Raw genomic sequence first — 20,850 nt, forward strand, 5'->3', positions numbered from 1 at the left:
CAGTCTATCATTAAACAGCAGAGGTCCCAGCGGGCCTACAGTCCGCTGACCCACCGCTGACCCTCTCACATAGAAGCCTTTTTATTTTTTATTTTTCCCAGGGATTTGTATGGCCCATATCACACGCGGTAAGAAAACATGCTAGTGGTGTGTCAGTTTGCCAGCAGCAGCGAAGCAGAGGGTCATTATGTCCGCGGAGACTGGCCCGAGAGGGGGCAGAGCGGGGACAACATCAGCTGGGATGTCACAGATGTCACAAATTCGTAGCCAGAGGCGACGAGGGCGGGAGGTTGGCGGGTGGGCGGGCGGGGGGATTGGAATGAGGCTGTGCAGGATAGGATCAGGAGATAAGGAGATGGATGTGCTGTTTTGTTTCAGATGCCTTACTGTTGGCGACTCGCAGTCCAGAGGTTATCACATTATGGTTCAAATTGATCATGCCGGCGCATCAGATCTACTCCAGTACTTTCACAAAGCCACCGCTGCAGTGAAATACGAGTCTGCTCGCAGAGGAAGAAAGATGGTGTGATTGTCGTTTGGTCTAACGGATGCTTTCTTTAAAAAATGTGAAAATGAATCAACTGCCGCATCAGCCGAACAAAGGGAGATTTTTAGAGTGAAAAAGAATGCGACAGGATTTTCCTATAGAGATTTTTAAAACACAAATGTAAACAATGATAAAGTAGTACTATTTTGTTATTGGTCTCTTTTTACGTGTCCACATGACTACTATACAGTACCTATATCATAGTTTTAAGAATACGTAGGGGTATGGCATAAACCCAGTGATGAGGATTGTGCTGTTTCTCTTTTGTGTTGAATAACTATCCATGGAGCTGTGCCAGCAGTTCAGGCCAGCGGCCATCTTTGATGCACAGGGTGGGACCAACAACAGGGGGGCTTTTGGGTAGGATGGGTTCTCCAAACACTAGGCCTGTGAGCCCCATTCTACAAAGAGAGCCCCTGGTCCAAAACCAAAACAAACATATCTTTTCACACACAGACATACTCAACGCGCATATTCATCCAGGCTAGGTAGTTTTATCAGCAGTGTACAGTGAAGTTGAGGCAGACATAATGGATTTGCCGTTTACATGTTAGCGTTCATCCACGTACAGTAGGAGCAGGCAGGAATCGGCTCGCCCCTCTCTGTCGGCATGCGTTTTTCTATTCCTTCGTCATTACCCACCGCTTGGCCCACTGTCTCCGGGAGTGGGAGGGAGCTAAACTGTGCCTGCACGTGTGTGTCCAGCAGGACTTCATGGCTGTAGTGATCTCCATGTGACACACACTCCCATGGTGGCTCATACATTGTCAGACGCTGGCCAGAAAACCCAGCCCCATCAGTCTGTGTCCGTCATCAGAGGTAGAATAGCTTATCTATGGCAAGGTGTGAACAGGCTATTCTGAGTATCAGGTATGGGCTGTATTAGCTCAGTACAGTAGAACCTGGTCAGACAGTATTGGACATCACTTAAAAGCTTCAATTTGAGGGAATAAATTATTGGGTACAAGAGGTTTCAAATGGCAGGCCATAGTCATTAGTAGAAACAAAGAGTACTGACATTGTGCCATGTGGGGTTCTACGTACAACACCATTTCCAGTACTTTCTGTGATTTTTCTATGAAATGGTTCATTTATCATGTACTGCTGAGACAAGTAAACCAAGGTTACTCTAAAACCTTTATTCTGTTTCTGTTTTCTTTGAGGAATGATGTATGATTGTTTGATTTTTTGATTTTTTTTTCTCACAGTCATTGCTTTGACAGCTGTCTGGGCCAAAGGGGATGATTTTCTGTGAGTGTTTGCGTCATCGCAGGTCAGAGCGACCTTGTATCAGCACATATTAATAAAAAACTATTCAAAATCGACAGAGTTCATGCTTCTGGGTTTCTCTGGGATCGTCTCGAGGGGGCTCAGTTGTGGTGTGTGTGCGCGTGTGTGCGTGTGCGTGCCGATGTACAGTGGGCTACTGTGTAATTGCTCGTGTGCTTGTGCATGTGCCGGTGCGATAAAAGCGCACAGAAATTATTGTTAATCCTTTTGTGGTTCCTTATGCATATAAACTTCAATATACCTAGCTCGTCTTTCAAACTGGAAATGAAAAGAAGTCTTTAAGCGCTAATACATTGGTTATGATTTATTCATGGGCTGGCCTGCAGGTTACGACATAGGAGCATTGTGCTGCGTTAAAACCTCAGCTATGCACTATGGGAGGCGAGCAGGGGGAACCGAAGCCAACCGGCCCGGCCCCCTTTCTGAGTCAGCTCCCTTTTGAACCACATGCTGTATGCATATGCAGATGTGACCCGGTGGATGGGATGATGATTCTGTCAAACTGTGGTGCATGTTCAAAGCGTACCACTAAACGTAATCAAAGAGGTACATAAGAAAGCAAGCTGTCAGTTTGTCAACCCAGGGCCCCTACAGTGTTGGTGTTTGGACAGTCGGGGCATGACGCGTTGGGGAGGATGGGAGAAGAGTCTCATGCTAATCTGGAGGGAGCAAAGGCTTTGTTTCATTACAGCAACCCTGAGTCAGTAACTCATCACTGAGACTGGCTAGAATTATGTTTTCAACCGTCTAATATGTATGTGTATGTACATGCAGACCTGTGGGCATACTTGCTCAGTTGGATTCAGCATTACAAAGCATCAGTCAAGGTTAATTAATCATACGGTGTGGTGTGATCCCTGATGTAATCTTTTAATAACTGCAGTGTGAGTGCAGCTTACAGAGTCGTGAATACAACAATATCAGCTTGCAGTGGAGTCTGTTAAGCCACAGCAGCGGAGTAGTGCCTCTAGTGCGCTCTGGAGTAAGAGTAAATGTTCTGATCGGCTATAGTGATCAATTATGAATTAGTTAGGGATATCGCGGTTATTGCAACCCATCACCTTGCGTCCCGTTAAGCCTTCTTGTCACCGATACGGTGTCATCAGTGTTCAGCTCCCATGGAGTTGTTTCCTTGATTGCTCCTAATCCCCGTCACTGTGAAGTGTGATCACTAACTAATTATCTGTTAGCTAATCATTATGTGCATCAGAGCATCTTCATCTGTAATTATATGGCCTTCCTGTGACTTGGTCTCTCCCATGTCCCTGGCACCGTACATGTATGATGATGACACCCCCGCCCCCCCACCCATCCACCCGTCTGCCCGGCCCCTGCCCCTCCCCTGCCCCTCTCATGTCCCTGCCATGAAACTCCCTGAGAGGGGAGGCTCTCAGGCCGCGGCCATTCAGTCACCCCACTTTGCACCACAGCTACAATAACTTCAGCGCTCCCACACACAGATTCACCAAACATGATCAACAAAGACTCTAACCTCTGACCCACTCGCTTCCTGGCACTCAGTCCATCTGAAAGAGGTAAAAAAAAAAAGAGCTTGCCCAAGGTCATTGCGCATTTAGGGAGGCCTTAAATAGAATGGGCCCTTCACAACCCAGGATACACAACAACTCTCGGCAGATCTCGAGCTGAATAGAGATCTATTAAATTCAGGCTGAACCAATTGTGACTATGTGTGTGTGGGCAGTTGTGACTGCTGCCATAGTTCAAGTCATGGGGCCAAAAAAACATCTTTTAAATCATTTATTTGCCATTTCCAAGACCAAATGTTATGATAACAAAATGCGGTGACCAAACAGACAGGGACTTGGTGTGATAGCAGTATTGGACAATGGTCAGCCAACAGTACCATACAGAGGCCTGATTTAAGTTAAGGATGGAAATAAAATAGTTCAAACTGAAAGCAACCTTGGTTGTGCTTACATCATTAGCCCCACCCAAAAAATAAAATAGGATATATAATAAATGTTTCTAATTTTAGAAATGCTGCAAAAAAATCTTGCATAAGATCCCCACCTAATGCCATTGTGTGTCCAGGTCTCAAGAAAAGCAATACATTTGTTTGATCAGTGTAATTCTGTTGCTCAATTACTTTGGTGATGCAAGACTCTTGGCTATTTACTGCCCCCTTGTGGTTGAGGGTGACATTCCAGGTGCAGCGTTGCCACACCTTCCGTGTATTAGTGACATAAATAAAAATTACCAAGCGCTGTAATCCAGTGTGGTTCTGTATACATTATTTATTTACACAATTCAGACATCATAAAATGCATTTGATGCATACACCTTTATTACAAATGCAGTATATTTGATTTATATTTGAGTAAATAAAGCAATCAAGCAATGCAATTGATTACACAAATAATAATAAAAAAAAAGGTGCAGTCAAAATTAAGACCATAATGTTCACTACTGTGTAGTGAAATGCATACGTGATTAACACAGAATAATATTTGACTTTAACAACCTAGGTAGGTGATTTCATTCACATGACAAGAATAAACATGGTGCTAGGTTATGCAGCGAAAACGGATTTAAGATAAAATGCAATGCAAAAGCAAAGACAGAGTAAGACAGATCTCAAATGTAACTTCATGTAACTCCTTCAGCTCTGCCACAGTACTGAGAAAATACATGATCTAGATAATAAAAATCTTTTTCTTATAAAGGAACCAAAATAATGATACATTGCAACACATAAAAGCAAAGGTCAGCTATAACCTGATTATACATTTGATTGGTTTAGTCAAGCCCCCAGAGAGGGGACCTGGGTAGGGCATGATGTCACATTGATTTCGGGGCATGTTGTCATAAATATCCAAATTGTTTTTTGGTTAGAAATAGCCTGACATTCATTATTTTCTGAATAAATATGATTTTGGTACTTGAACCTACAAACCTTTGGCTTATGAAGCAAGTGGCCTCACTGTTGGTCCAGCCTCACATACAGCCACAGAGGGAAGACTGCATAGGCAGATTACTGTTATTACTGTTTTCTACTGTGACTAAGAAGCCATTTTACATAATAAAACATCAAATTAAATGTGTATATATTACATGTACATAATATGTCATACTGCTATTACAGTAATTGTATCAGAATATATGTTTGTCTGTGCATCCCAGGATCCCAGGGACAGGTTATTTTACCTGGTGTGTGATGGCTGGGAAATGGACCTGAATGCACGAACACAGCACACTTTCTATGTGACAACATGCGCCATCATGAGTGACAACATGCCCTGATGTGGGGTAAGTTGTCACAAGTTGTCAAGTGATATTCCATCAGTTATAACTTTTGTTTCCAGCAAAATATTGTAATGTAAAAATTGCATTTTTTAGACAAGACCTCAGTCTAGCTAGAAAAATACATATTGTATCTCAGTAGTAAGGCACTGCTGAGAAATACACCAATGAGTAAAAAGTGTGACAACATACCCTCGTCTCCCCTATATCTAATAATGTAACATATATAAAAAATATAATATCATAAGGCTAGTTCTATAACTACAGGTACGGCAGCATTAAGTCCTCCCACAGCTGAGGGTGTTTGTTGCTTTGTGATGGTAGGCAGTGTTTTTTTCTGACACGGTTTTGGTCCACCCATCCCTCGGGTCAAGCCAAGCACTCAACAAAAATATTCTTAGGAATTACCTTCATCCTGTGATTTATTTCTGATGGGAGCATCGTCTTCCAGAATGAGAACACTAATGCCCAAAGCCGCAGCCGTTCAGTGACGAGGCGTGGTTGTTTACACAACAACATGCTCAATAACCGAAGGTGTCTCAACTGATAATGTAAAAACTGACAGATAATATAATAACTTGTCAAAATGTAATAACATGTTCCTCTAAATGAGTATTAAAAGTATATTAACAGTATTAACAACACATTATTATATTACCCTGCAAATATTACTTCATATTTTTAACTGATGATGTAATAGTAATATTGTCTAATAATGTAATATTATTAGACAATATTATTATGCAATTTGTTACATTATGAGGTTTACATTTTTTACCCATTTAGAGAAATATTTTTTTAATTAGATTTTTATTACATTATCTGGCAGCTATTACATTATCAGTTGGTATAAATGGCTTGAAAAGAATAATTTCCCTATGAGGATCCATAAAAGTATGTCTGTGGTGGAAAACGGCACCACAGACAACGATCCTTAATCGCCCACAAACACTCACTGGGCTCATATTTGGGGATTTTGATTTTGTTCATTTCTAACATCGGCATTTAGATGTTGTCATCTTGGAAGACACCATGCCTGAAAGAAATGCATCATGGGACGAAGACGATCGCTCAGAATGTGTGTGTTGGTCATTAGCAGCGCTGGACTTGATGCCTAAGGGGTTGCCAGTAACTGCACCTCATACCAGAACAGAGCGCCAGAAGCCCTGACTGTGAGACGCCTTGATGTTGCCATTACCTGTTGTCAAGGCTTTGTATTTATATAATATATCATTATCATCATAATTATTATTATTATTATTATTATTATTATTATACTATATGTGAAGTAAACGCATGTCGTGTTACATCACGGTTCATCTTGTAGGATGTTGACTCCACGTCACTCGATCCTTTGTCCTGTGGCAAAACACGAAATTAGCAGAATGAAACAAAAAAAAAAAGAAAGAAGAAGCATCTCAAGGGAAAAATCAAGCATCTCGTTTCACAGAGAGATTTCTACTTACTAGTGCAATAGAGCACCTGCTGACCGGGTTTGGGTCTGGGTCTGGGTCTGGGTCGAGGCCACGCTTGTTCACCGAAGCTATGGGCTCGCCTGTCATGTTCAAGTCCTGGATGTGAGCTCTAGTGAGAGAGAGAGAGAGAGAGAGAGAGAGAGAGAGCGACAACAAAGGATTAGAGGACACGATGACCTTTACTCAGTAACAGTAAGGCAGCAGTGATGGACAGCAGGGACCGTCACGTTCTCACCGCTTGTCAGACAGCAGCGGTTCTCCTTCCTCCTCCTGTTCTTTAAGACTCTGATCACCAGGAGTCCAGTCACCAGGAATGCCTCTGTTCCTGGAGAAGAAGAAATAACATTCATCAGTACACTCACTGACACAAAGGAGGGTAACAGGGGATTTCAGCTCATTTCACTAAAAGATCAATCAAAAGTCATCTGATCGACTAACCAACTAGTCTAAAAACAGAAACTCTGGATAACCTGACTTTTTCTTTTTTTACAATATCATTTAACATTGCTTTTATTTCCTCAATTATGTAAATTTAATTCTTTGTTCCGGCTTCTCGTCACATTTTGTTCAAATTTTTGTTCAACACTTCTATTGTCAACTAGAACATTTGATGAATCATCCCATAACTACATGACATGATTGACATGTTGACATATTGTCGACATGCTGTTTTGTTTGTTTGTCTTGTCTCTATCTTTTGTTTGTTTTGAGGTGGGATGTTTTTACAAGCCCCATGTTATTTTTACCTCACCTGCACATTCGTAATTTGCATCTCTTCTTTCTATTTTTTAGTGTATTTTATCACTCTGGGGGTTTTTTTTTCTCCCTATTTCACCTCTATGTTTTATCACTGTAAATAAACTAAACATAGAGGCTAACATAACCTATGGGTTGCAGTAGAATATGATTTCATTAAGCACAATTAATAATAAATGCTTTCTACTCGACTGCTAATAAGATGTGATTAACCTCTAGGGAGTGGGCGAGTGGAAACGTAAACATGTAACCTGTGTTACAAAACGGTATTCCTCCACAAAAACTATACGACTATAATTATAGATTTTTTTAATGTAACTGAACTCCAACAGCCAACAATAATCAAAGAAGAGATTGGAATACTGATTGAGGTTTAAGATTTACTTAATGTTGACGTCCTTTCCTGTGCTGCCATTCAGTCCTCCTGGGTCGTCCCTCAAGTTCCTGAAGCAGACATGGTCAATAGATGTTAAATAATAGTGTTGATTAAATAAAACAAAAGTGTGACATGACAACAAACATATCGACAGTCCATATCCAGTACCAAAGGCTTACCTGTTCACGACACGATGATTCGAGGCTGTGTCTCCATCCGGGACACTTAGGGTGGCAGAATTCAAATCTACAGGCTCTCTGCTGCAGTGGAAATAAATACAATCATATAAGATATGATGCAAAATCTCTTCCAAAACATCTTGTTCACTATCTGCCCAATTAAAGGGAGAATTCACCTACATTTCTAAAGAAGAATAGGCCAGATACACACACACACACACACACACGCAGTAGCAAAAGGATAAATGTCTCATTCTCACTCATTAGACAGCTGAGTTCCCCCATTGCTCAAGTTGCAGTCCAGATGGAGGGCTTCAGGAGTCTTGCCGTCAGTCCCAGGATCGATACTGTGGAGACCAAGACAGCCATTAACAGATTACAGTCTAGACTTCCTATTTTTATTAAAAAAGCAGTTTGATGGTTTCGACAAAGAGGCTAACGTGGGGTCAAGGTGCGGTCGAAGATGTTTTATTACTGGTAGTGGCAGTCTAACCTGTAAAGCTGCAAACTTCCAAGTGTGTGAGCCTGCACATCATCAGTTCCATGTGGATCAGGATCAGAGGGTTCACGCAGACTGTAATGACAAAGGAGATAACAGAGGTGTAATTGCCATAGCAGCCAGAGGATGTATTTAACTGAGTTGATCTCTGAATGTAAGATCACCTAATGCTGTCTCTGTTGAATGAAGAGGAGTCCGGGCCGGGCTGCTGGTTATCCAAATTGTCCCGTATGCCTTCCTGGACTTCCTGGAATTCACTCTCTCCAAGGCGTCTAAAAGGAACATTCAAACCTGAATTCAAAACACTGCGAAAAATGTCTATCTTAAAAGGCATTGTATGCAGGATTTTACTTTTAAAAATATTTTTAAATGACCACACTCTATCACCACTTTGCTGGACTGGCGATCTATAAAAATACCCACGGCTTTTGCCTCCTCTGCTTGTTTGTTGTGCTCAGGACGTTTCTGGGCATTAACAGTAAGGAGGAGGCGTGAACTGGTATAAAAATGGGACTGGAACAGCATCGTACCTTTGCCACTTCATCTTGTGTTGCCATGCAGAACACTATAAAATAATCTTTGCGGTTAATCAATCCAGCTATGTGATTGTTTATGTCAACAATTTGAATAAAAAATACTGTAAGAGTGAATATTAAAATCACATTTGTAGACATATTCAAAATTTTAGGCCGTTTTATACCTTTAATTCACAAAGATTTATGGGGATCAAGAAGCTGGCTGGAGTCTGCACTTGAGCAAACTCCACTCCATGAAAAAATGAAATGGACGACATTCCAAAAAGGGGTGTTAAATTCCCAGGATTTTTGCACTTTTTTTTCCACTTGTTTTAAGGTTAATAAGATTTTAAGACTCTAGATGGAGATTTTTTTTACACTGAAGAATATTCGTAGGTCAAATTGCAACTTGATGACAGAAGTGTCTGTGCTCAAATGAACAGGGCAAAGCTGAACAGTGTGTTAAAAGTATCACTGACCTGGTTTGTCCTGCCGCTCCCCTCTCTGCCTGGGAAATCCCCTCTCTGAGACAGGAAGAGAACAACGAGGAAATGAATTGCTGGTCGCAAACAATAGAGCATTTCTGATTCCGAGCTGCATAGTCCCTCCATTAAATTCAGTGTGTAGAGGAACTTTTATAGCAAGAGACATTAACAGTTCATTGATAATACTAATAGGAATGAAAGCAAGAACTCACCTTGGATTGGTTGTCCGAGAAATGCAGAACCGCCAATAAAGGATCCCAGAAATAAAGAGCACAACCCTAGCAACCCCAGCAACTCCAGCAACTCCAGCAACTGTTAAACCAACATCAAATATCATCAAATAGACATTTGAGTTCATATACAGTAAAATTATTCATACTATTGCTAACAAAAATTATGTTTGGTACTGGGATAACCACACCATGTCACACAGAAGAAACATAATAACTTTATTTACTATATTATTATTATTAAACATCAACTCACAGATGATGCCCCATGGTGGTGGTGTAGACGCCACTGGTGGTGGTGTAGACGCCACTGGTGGTGGTGTAGAAGCCACTGTCTCCTTGTCTGTTTAAGGTCAAGAGGTGAGATCAATCACTGTACGTGAAACAAAGAGCTGCATGTGTAATGTAATGACCTGCTTGGTGAATCAGATATCATCACACTGCCTTACCAGTAACTTCATATTCAAAGCAGCGCTCGCTTATTAAGTTTTCTCCCTGAAAAGCAAAAAAGAAAAAAAAACCATATTATGACGGCCTTCCAAATTCAATGCTGACATGAAAGATTATAGGTATTTCTCATTTTATACAAAACACACTTTAATACTGTATATTAATATGTGATACGTGTGTTTTGAAGGTAAAATCTAAATGAGCATTTATTAAAACAGAGGAGAACTCACACTGGGAACAATGCATTTTAGTCTCAGGTTTCTCAGGCATTGTTTTGTGATGACTGAATTGTTGTCCAATCTTACAACTTCATTTGTGTGGTCATTTTGAAAAGGTTTTACATGAGCGATCAGAGTCTGTCGGAAAATGATAAAAAAAAGATTACTTTGACGAACTGTAGTTAGAAAAAATAGTTGGAGAACATATAAGTGCCTTGTACTGTAGATGTTGAGGAAACTTCTGAGGGACTTTTCAGCCCCTACCAACATTATTTCTACCATAAACAACACCTTAAACATCTTAAAGAGCAAATCCAAATACCTCATTATAATACACTTCGACCTCAGTGCCGTCAGGAGCCGACCAGGAGTACTGATAACCGTCTGTAATCTTGATAGCGTCACAGGAAGCGTTCCTTTGAAGGCATTCTGCGTGAAAAGAGATTTGTTAATCTTTGTTTATCGTTTAGCATTTATCAACAAACTGTGTTAGGCTTCCTAAAACACTAAAACCCAACTGCCTCTCGCCGGCAAGATTTTTTCAGTCGGCCTGGTATGGCGGCGGGTTAAGTAGAGAATAAATGGCATAGAAGAAGAAATAGGAGAGAAATTCATATTGACAATGTTTCAACACTTACCTAGTTCTTTACTGGCACAGAATGGAATAGCCATTAAAGTAAATAAACAAGTTAAACGATCCATTTGCAACAACAGGCTCTTCTAAGTACGCAGCAAAAATTGAAAAGAGAAAGTAGTTAAGAACCAGGAAGTACTCGTCATAAGGAGGCGGGCAGGCAGGCAGACAGGCAGACAGACAGACAGACAGACAGACAGACAGGCAGACAGACAGACAGACAGACAGACAGATGCCACCACGATGACATAATGTTCTGTATACCATGTGCCATCGTGGCAGGACATAAAAATGGTGTGTGTTTTAACAATGTGTAATCAAGAGGGGAGTTAAATTACTTTCCAGAATGTCAGAATATTTGGATACCCCAAAAAGTTTAGTTTAGTTTTGAAACCACTACCTGGTGGTTTAGGTTTTGACAAATACGCTGTATGTTTCCTTCTGTTATATATCATTCCAGTCTCAGTTGTTACTGATCCACCATGGTCAACAGTCAGATTAATGTGAGTGCTGAATAGCAACTAGTGTGTCCAGTCATCTCATCCATTCATATGACTGCTGTAGTTATCTATTTTCTGTTTCTGGATGTCAGTTAAGTATTTTAGGGTCGCAGCACCCAAAGAGGTGAGCTTGGAAGTAAATTGTCCAGTAAACTCTCTTGTAGTTTGACACTTCAGACACAAGAGGATGCCCTTGTCCTATGCGCCATTGCACAGGCAGTCCTGTATGTTGCGAAGAGGTACCAAATCACCATAGGTCCTTAAGGGAAGAGCTTGAAGTTCATTCTGGTTAAAATAAAAGTGTGGGAAAACAGGAAACAAAGCATCACTCATACACTACGGTTCCCATCATGCTCTCTGTCAAACAACACACAAACACAGACATGCGACAAGATAAGCACCTCTTGCATCTAAGTTTGGATTCTATCAGTGCTGTGCCTCTGTTATGTATTGTAAGCTAAAAAAGAAACAGGTGCAAAGATGTATGAGTCACCGAGTGTATGTGCCTGTGCCACTGTGTGTGTGTGTGTGTGTGTGTGTGTGTGTGTGCAGACCACTCAGGTGGATGCATGTACATTCGATCAGGCTCGCACACGTGTGTATGTACATATGTGTGTACGTACATCCTCCTGTTGTCTTTGGGAGTTGGGCCGTGGAGAGAGGGTGGCAGTCCTCCCATCAGATTCTAACCACGAGAGAACAGAGGGAGAACAGAGGCCTTTGAGTACTCAAAGAGGCCTCTGTCATTTTCCCCCCCTCACACACACACACACACACACACACACACACACACACACACACACACACTGCAGAGATAAAGCAGAAGCCGCTATGGTGCAGCACGCTTCATTTACACTGCATCTTCTTTGGTCCACCGAGAAAACACAGACCACAGCCTGTGTCACTCAATATGGGCCCCTCTCTATCTCTTCAACTCTGTCTAGTTCCCTTCCTCTGCCTCTCTCTCCCTCTCTCTCTCTCTCTCTCTCTCTCTCTCTCTCTCTCTCTCTCTCTCTCTCTCTCTCTCTCTCTCTCTCTCTCTCTCTCTCTCTCTCATGCCAATAGTCCATCAGCGTAGTTGGGGGAAAATGTACTTCCAAAGAATACTTCAAGTTTCCACCTTAAACACAATTATCCCAGAGGCTTAGAAGTGAAGATAGATGAAGTGACACTGATACAAGCAGACTCGCCTATTAGCCAATTTGATATGACTAACCAGTGTGATATTGCATCATTCTTAACTGCTTCATCACTCCTTGGCTAGACCACCAGCATTAGGAGGGAATAAATAAAGATGACAGCATCACAACAAGCGTGAATGAGAGAGTAGATGGACTTGGCAAGGCTTTCCAAGGGGGAAGCTGTTTGGAGGTGGACTCCATCCAATCATCTGATCCATTTTCCATAGATATCAAGTGACAGTGGGAGGCCTGCATATCCTGCCCCCCTCCTCTCCAGATCCAAAGAGCCCCTCTGCTGAGGGACTGCATAAACAGAGGAGAGCAGCGATGACGCAGGACAGGCCCGAAAACACACACAGAGCTAGGAACATGTCCGTCCCAAGGCCCACGCTCACACAAACACTATGCGTCTAAGGTCTTCAGTCTGAACGCAGGGATAAATACCAAACAGGACTTTTAGGGTAAATAATTACAATTCCACTGCTCGTGTGTCCTGCCCCTGCCTCTATGAACCATTTCCCTGTTACTCTATATCCCGAAGTCTTTCCGCTCATAAGAGTGGCGTTGAGAGATAAACAGCTTTCTTCCCGTCTCACTGCCACCCCCTCCACATCCCTCTTTCTCTGTCCATCTGGATGGGTTATAGTGGTGGGAGGATATGGAAGGTACAGAGTTTTACTTCTGGAGTTTGGAGGAATAATGAAAGAAGAAGGGTACTGTCCACTGTCCAAATTAGCACTGTCCACTATTACTAAAGCAAGTTTAAAACAAAAACTGAGTGCAACCTTGGGGCGTGTGAGTTGAAGAGGCAAAGCAACACACTGAGAATCCTGAGTAGTCCTGGAACAATAGTGCTGCCTCCTTAGTACCCTACTTGGCTTGCGTTAGCACGGCTCCACAACGGTTTCAAAATACACTTGGTAGAAAGACGACCGCAACCAAAACAGGCCAGGACAGACTCCTTTTACGAAAACAGTGTCATGTTCACACCCTGATGCGGTATTAAGAGAGTGTGAGTATTTTACAATGACTTTCCATACAAAATACACACATTTTCCAGGCAGGCTATTCAGGCAGAGAGCATAGGCCTTTAAATGGCACTGTCCCCGAACCCCGTGCTAAGAAGTGTGTGAACCGTGGCTAAGAAAAGCTTTGAGTCAGTAGGAGTGTATTCAAGTAAAACAGTAATAAGCATAATCCCCCATTCTGATGGCGCAAGACGAAAGGAGAGGTGAGTTTAGAGGAAGGCCAGCCATGCTGGGACCATTACAGAGGCTTTGGCATGTCAGTTGGTCTCAGCATGGGGCCTGCTGGTCCCCGCAGCACAGTCTGGATATCACACAGGGACATCTACACACTGCCAGCTCACTGGGAGCACACCAACACCTACACACACTAATCACATTCAACTGGATTTCACCCAGCTTGCCCATTAACCAGTGCTGTACCAATATGTTCTGTTATACACTAACATTAACTACGCCATGTACAGTTACAGTACAGCAGGAACATGTCAAAATAATGAACAGCTAATAAAAGACAATTACCAAGTCTGAGAAAATGTTCTTCACGAGTGCTAGGAGTGGAGGTGGCATGGGAATATGTGAATATTTGAACCCACAGAGCCGCACACAATACCGCGTCCCCCTCCCCGCCCACACCCCATAGCCCCATATCATGGCCCCTTCCACAGCCGGCCAACTCTCCTCCTCATTTCCAAAACCACAGCTCCCCTCTGCACAACTTGGTTAGGCTGGGCACAGCAACCTGATCCTGCTGAGAAAGTCTTATAAAAGGAAGCAAATAAAACAACTCAATTAAGAACACCTCTCTCTCACACAGCTGAGTCAAAGATCAAAGATCTGAGCTGTCTAATCCTCCTGGACCAGCCCCTGCCAGAGGGGCTATCAGTGTGTGCACAGAGTATAAAGGCTGCATCAAATAGGTTATTACATAGGAACAATCATGTCAAGGGCACGAATTGTACAGTATTGTGTACAGTACTTCTTATTCATATGGTGCTAAGGCACATGTTGCGCAATGGCAGAGAGCGACTTGGACAGGGTTTATTAATCTGTTTTCCAGCTCGATCTCTTGAGAGGGATCTCTGTCAGACAAACAAACCTCTCTGTTTGAGGCATGGCCTCAAGTTAAACTTGTTCAACTTCTCCCTCTCTCTGTATATTTCTCTCTCCTCCCTGCTCTCTGTTTTCTCTCTCACTTTCCCTTTCTCTCTCCACTTTTCTTCCCCTGTCATCTCTTAGGCCCTCTCTCTGGTCTTCGCTCTCCTTCTCCACCGTTTTCCTCCTGTCCCCCTGTGTTACCCTCTTCCTTTACTTTCTCTCCTTTTCTCTCCCCCCTGTGATTCGTTGCTGGCGTAGGTCTCAGTCTTTGGCTGGGTGAACCCAGGGCGAGCGTGTCTTGTTACAGCAGTCCTGGCCCTCTGATAAAGCACTGTATTGTGAGGGATAATCCTTCAGAAACAATCAGGATTTCACACCGTGCACGCTGTTATTTCTGCAGCCTCACACATAAATATACACACAACATGCGCATACACATACAGCATGCACACACGCACACACACACACACGCACACACACACACACCACCAAGTGTTCTGACACAAACAACTACATGTACAAGCACTGGCATGCGCTGTACGCTGAGTGGACTCATGAGAAAGTATGCAAGAAACTCACAGCAAATTACCCATTTGGTTCATTTTGTTGTGGAGCTGCGCTCTGTGTACACTGCCTCCTGTCATTCACAGCAAATCCAGGGCTACCTCACCTAAAGCGATGAGTGACATGACAGGAGTTTTAGGGGACAGGGATTTGGGGACGGGGGGCTGCTGTAGGCCTGTAAAATGTCAGTTAAGTCAGCCTGTCTATCACTGTCATGTTTGGGTAAGGCAGCCCCTTCTGTAGCTGTTCACACTTGGCTGAGTCCTGTTGTTAAATAAACAGAGCCTTGTGTTTCGTTGTGCTGCGGATCAGTGAGGCGATCAGGCGCTCACCTGGAAAACTGGAGAGAGGAGAAGGGAGAAAAGAGCAGGAGAGCAGGTGGGCCCACGCTGCACACTGCAAAACATGCCCATTTTAAAAAGTAATTTACTCTTAAAAACTTGGTTTCCTTAAAACAAATGAAAAAATCTGCCAATGTGGCGAGCCAAATTCACTTGTTTCCGTCTCACCAGTTTTGAGAGTTTCCTTGAAACAAGTGACTTGAGGCTGATGACTCAAATTCTTGAAACAAATTGCCTTGCATTGGGAACAACTGAAATCATCTAACCCCATTGGCAGATCTTTTTTTGTTTGTTTTTTTAAAGAAAGATTTGAAGACAAACTGACTTGTTGAGATGGGTATTTTTTGCACAGCTGCTGTGTGTCTGGACAGGTAGGCTCCTCCAGGTCCCGGCCCGGGAATGTCTCTCTGTCACTGCCATCATTCTTCATCTTCCAACAGGAGGCTTCCTTCATTGGGTTTCCCATTGCCGTCATCATCTGTCACCATGACCAAAGAGAAGGAGAAACATAATTACAGGAGAGAGGCAGCCATAACTCAACCCCCCCAGGTTAACGCTAATAACAGTGGTAACCAGCAAGCAGCCGTGACTCTGCCACACCGCCATCATTCAACAATTACAACAAACGACCGTAAACACCTAAAAGCTGTTCTTGTCCACCTGTTGGACAACAGCTTCCAGGAAAAGATCATTTACCCTGTGAGACACTTAAAGAAAAATAAAACAAAAGAGGAAAAACATGCATGCAGCTACAGGCCCACTTCCTCTAGGCCATCACACCCAGAGTTTTGATCCAATAACAAGTGGGCCTGTCTTCATCTTCACTCCTATTAACGATAATACATTATCTGCTACTTACTGCCCTCTACCAATTACACAAGCTATGCTTGGCAAGTGATGTTAGTGGATCAGTATTACACACACAGATTACTCACTTCTTCACCTCATTCATAACGAGGAATTACAGGAATATTTCAGGTGTGTGTGTATGCACATCATTAAACTATGGGCACACATCACACATACAGTGCATGCACACACACACCGGAGCAGGGAGAAGGGCATGCACTGTATTTAACAGTTTCTTAGGCTTCGACATGCACATTTCATTGTCCCTCTGATGTACTGCAGCTCTGGCTGTTATAAGTGTGACCTCAGCACCTCACGTTTTTTAATCCTCCTTGTTATTCCAGCTGGTTCTTGGGGAGGACTGTAATTAGGAGCACCGCTGCACTGATAGCACCATCCTCCTCACTGCAGACACGACGCACAGACACGATGCACGCACACACACGCACAAATGTACGTAAACACACAGTTATGTGCATGCCCGCACACATACAACACACACACACACATGCAAATACATACACACTCACACACACACACATACACAGACCTAAAAAGAGTCTTATATACACAGCTAATGTCAGCTATTTTCTTAAGACCCCTCTCTTGAGCGATCATCCCTTAAGTACTACAGAGAAAGCACCAAGGTCAGTTGTACGTATGTAAGCCAAAACAACTACAGAACCAACTATATAAGGTTTCCTCCATTAATGAAGCCTGCTAAAGTGATAAATGGGCTCTTTAATACAACTCCTTTGCCTGTATGAACATGGGCTGAGTGTCATATCACCATTACATTACACTGTGAGTGTGTGTAGGAGAGGCTTAGCTTGTTGACCCTAGGACCCAAGAGTGTCCTCCCTCCACTCCTCCCCTCTCCTCTCCGCTGCACTCGTCACTGACACCTCACCAGTCCTTACCATTGTTTTTATTCTCATGCTCTTGTTTTTGCATTCCAATCTGCCCTTAGCAGCCCACAAGTTATGGAACACACACGTGCGCGCACACACACACATGCACGCACGCACACACTAGACATGTTGTCTCTCAACCTTCAGACCGCACAGTGTAAACAAAGCGGTTTGGTATCTCTATCAACACTGTGTCTTGTCTAGGTCCTGGCAGATAAGCTTGTCTTATTGAAGCATGTTTTGTCAAAGTCTAACATGCTTGTTATTATTCAGAATTCTTTACCTGTCAGTTTTATCCCTGAGGGTAGGGTGACTAATAAATGCGCTTACTATTTACTATTATTTAATTTGATTTGTTTTGTAGTGTGTGCAAGTGATAGTGAAAGAGAAAGAGAAAGAGAGGGTCAGATTGGCCCCAAAAACCTTGCCACAGCCAAAGGGAGGTGCAGGTAGCTAAGGGCAGCCTACCCTGCAACATTCTGTTTGACACCAACACACTAAAATAAACACACCATGCGTTATGGCGCCAGGCCTTATCAGGTAACCTTTTCCATTGTATTGTAATCCCATAACACCTCATTACACTTGCATATACAACAGTATGACCTCCAGGTCGGTAAATAGGGGCTTATTGGGATGCTTTCTGTTCCATTTACTGTCCTCTACTAGGCTAGAAGAGATCCTTGGCAGGCCCCAAGAGACATTGTTGCTCTGCAACAAAATTAGAAACAGATTATTTACATAATTTGGCTGAAGGAAATATTAAGCTCTGAGCAGTTAGATAAAGGTTGTGATCGCTCTTTAAAAACCTTGGCAGCAAACCGTGGTGGAAGTTCCAGAGGGTTCTGGAGAATTGTGTGTATTATTTCTATAAATGGATTCTGGCATGCTGTGATAGAGGCATTTCTGAGAATTAATTTTCCAGGAAAGCTATTTTATCGCCATCTCACGTACATGTTCGCACACTGAGTGTAACTCTAATGTGTGAACACAGTCAATTCATCAGCAATTCATTCAATTGCAAAACTCTCATGTCTAGCCTCGACTGACCAGTACGGTGTGTGTGGTGCAGTACATAGCAGAGCCAAGATTCACTCAGTGATACTATCCTAAAGAGATAGCACAATGATACTGTCCTCATCAGATAGCATGAGCACAGGTGTGTGTGCTCCAAACTATGTGCTAGGCTGATAAATTGAGTATGCAGGTGATATGACGTGCATTACATAATTGTGGAGATGCACAGACACACACGCACACACAGCAGGGATTCCACATTGCGCAGTTAGAGACTGTGGCCCTGCCATACACCTGTAGTTCCCTGCTGGCTCTCTGTGGGTGAGTTTTGGGGGTGTCCTCTCCTGCTTACTCAATGAGCTGGCCTGGCTTGACACATCCTAATCTCCGAGGAGCAGTGAGAAGACAGGGGAGGCTAGGAGATTTATCTTGCAAAGAGCACAGAAACTAATGCCTTTCACAGGCTTGTATCAGGACACAATGTGCCCGCTTGCAGTCCTAATGGCTGCAGCCAGTGCATTCACTGACTGTCATTACTGTGGGAGATGGAGAAATATGCATAGCAGAGAAGCTGGGGGAGCAGGCCTGAACCAGAGCATACTAAAGAGCCCATTAATCCTTTTTAATTCTATTAAGAATTGGACTGCAGCCGGATAAGAGGCCAGCAGAGTTCCAGAGACTATGTCTGTAATGCCTTGGAGACCCACAGCGAAAAGCTCTTACTTAACAAAAATTCATATGCAAGGGAATTTCTTTTCCTCTCCACAGCTGAATCAATTTACAGCATTAAGCAGCTTTTAAGTAGTGGTAAACAAAGATTGGCTTTATTATGTGAGGACTGTGGGAAGGGGTAAGTTTTACATCTCTATCAAAAGTGCTATTTCATTACTTCAAACCAGAGCGGAGAGTTTAGTTAATGGAATCTGGCTGAGTTGCACATGCCTTGGTGATGTTATCGCCCTCAAACAGAAAGCACGTATGATACAAGTGTGCTTTGCTCTGACATTAAGAGGTATGCAGGTGATACGTGCCGGCTGGAGCACACTTATCAGACAGTTGATTTGGATCAACCCTCCCAAGCATCCGCTATCCTATTTTTGGACCTTTCCAGTTTTACAGATATCAAAATCTTATCAAGGAATTCCCTAAAGCTAAGTATGAGGAAGAGGAAGAAAGTGGGCTTTGTTTTCTTTCACAATGGGGCGTGCAGACCGTAATGGCTTTCACAGGCTCAGATTAGAGTTCAATCAGCCCTCTATCTAAATGACCACAGGCCTGGGCTACTGTTCTCACTGTGTGCTCAGTCGCACGGGTTTAAGCAGTGAGGCCTCTCTGCCTGCACACCCGTACTGAGCCTCACTGATCTGAACACACAGAATCTGCCTCTGCTTGTCGGCCCCCATTCATTTCCATTAGGGCAAAGGGTTAGTGAGGAAGAAGCCATCCGCAGTGTAAACGAGATGTCATGTTTGACAGGGTGTGTAAGCTAAGCCGCAGTGGAGCACCCTACCTCTCTCCCAGCTCAGTCACACACACCTAAACATAAGACAATAACAAAGAACCAGAAGACACCGATAGACGAGTGCCTGTCACACAAGCACGGGCATATACGTTGCTCAGGAATGAAATGTGTCTCCTTAGCTACAGTATTATGAAACAAAACAGGCCTGAAAACCACCATCGCATTCCTTCCCACCCTGAAGCCCCACGCCCATCACCCTCGCTCTCCCCCACCCACCGCCCCATCTGCTCTGCCAACTGCTCCATTACTCCCTTCATTACTGGACCCCTTTTTCCTGCTTGTCTGTCCCCCTTACCTCAGTGCTATGCACACACACACACACATACACATTACTGCAGCTCTCTCCCTCCGTCTGATCTGGGCTGCCTTTTATTCTCCTCACTCAGCCTGGAAGTGGATCGGAGAGAGAGAGAGAGAGAGAGAGAATAAAGAAATGAAAGAAAATGCCTCCAACTCCCCAGCCTGTATCTGGCTATGCATCACCATGGTAGCATGACCCCCTAAAACAGCCCATCATGCTCCACTGCACTCCAAAAGGACTGAGAGCAGAGACGGGGCAAAGCGAGGAACGGGTGAGAAGGAAACAAGGGGAGAGAGAGCTGTAGTGGTGAAAGAAACTAGGGGGGGCGCTGGGGTGGAAGCTCCCAAAAACAACAAGAGGTTAAATCACTTATCATTTCGGTGTTTAGATTTTGCTTCGACTCACATTTCCTAACCTCCTCACAGTGTCTGGTCTCCTGTGTGTAACAATTAATGGCTTACTACTGTCTTGCTTACAAATGGCTTACTTTACCAACTCCCTGGAGTCTACTGAGATGACATAAATATTGTGACAGTGAGATTAAGTGTGTGCGTCTGGTAGGCATGACAGGGACTGTGGTGTAGTACTATTCAGTTTATTGACACAAGGCAGAAATAACAGTGGAC

General features: G+C 43.3%; 1 protein-coding gene across 1 annotated transcript; it reads right to left on the minus strand.

Moving 5' to 3' along the window:
• Positions 1-4,088: 4,088 nt before the first annotated feature.
• On the minus strand, positions 4,089-11,039 carry LOC139663902 (uncharacterized). Its single transcript, XM_071542677.1, has 15 exons — positions 10,920-11,039; positions 10,604-10,710; positions 10,294-10,419; positions 10,063-10,108; positions 9,870-9,956; positions 9,596-9,695; positions 9,378-9,422; positions 8,548-8,655; positions 8,378-8,458; positions 8,145-8,231; positions 7,885-7,965; positions 7,714-7,773; positions 6,809-6,898; positions 6,565-6,682; positions 4,089-6,457 (listed from the first exon to the last, which is right to left on the minus strand). The coding sequence occupies exons 1-15, from the start codon at positions 10,981-10,983 to the stop codon at positions 6,371-6,373; spliced, it is 1,287 nt and encodes a 428-aa protein (XP_071398778.1). The 5' UTR covers positions 10,984-11,039; the 3' UTR covers positions 4,089-6,370.
• Between the last annotated feature and the right edge of the window lie 9,811 nt (positions 11,040-20,850).

Source organism: Centroberyx affinis, unplaced genomic scaffold, assembly GCF_046629955.1.
Source record: "Centroberyx affinis isolate AG114_WGS23_722 - 3 ecotype Tasmania unplaced genomic scaffold, CSIRO-AGI_Caff_v1 ptg004154l_1, whole genome shotgun sequence".
NCBI classification, from domain to species: Eukaryota; Metazoa; Chordata; class Actinopteri; order Beryciformes; family Berycidae; genus Centroberyx; species Centroberyx affinis.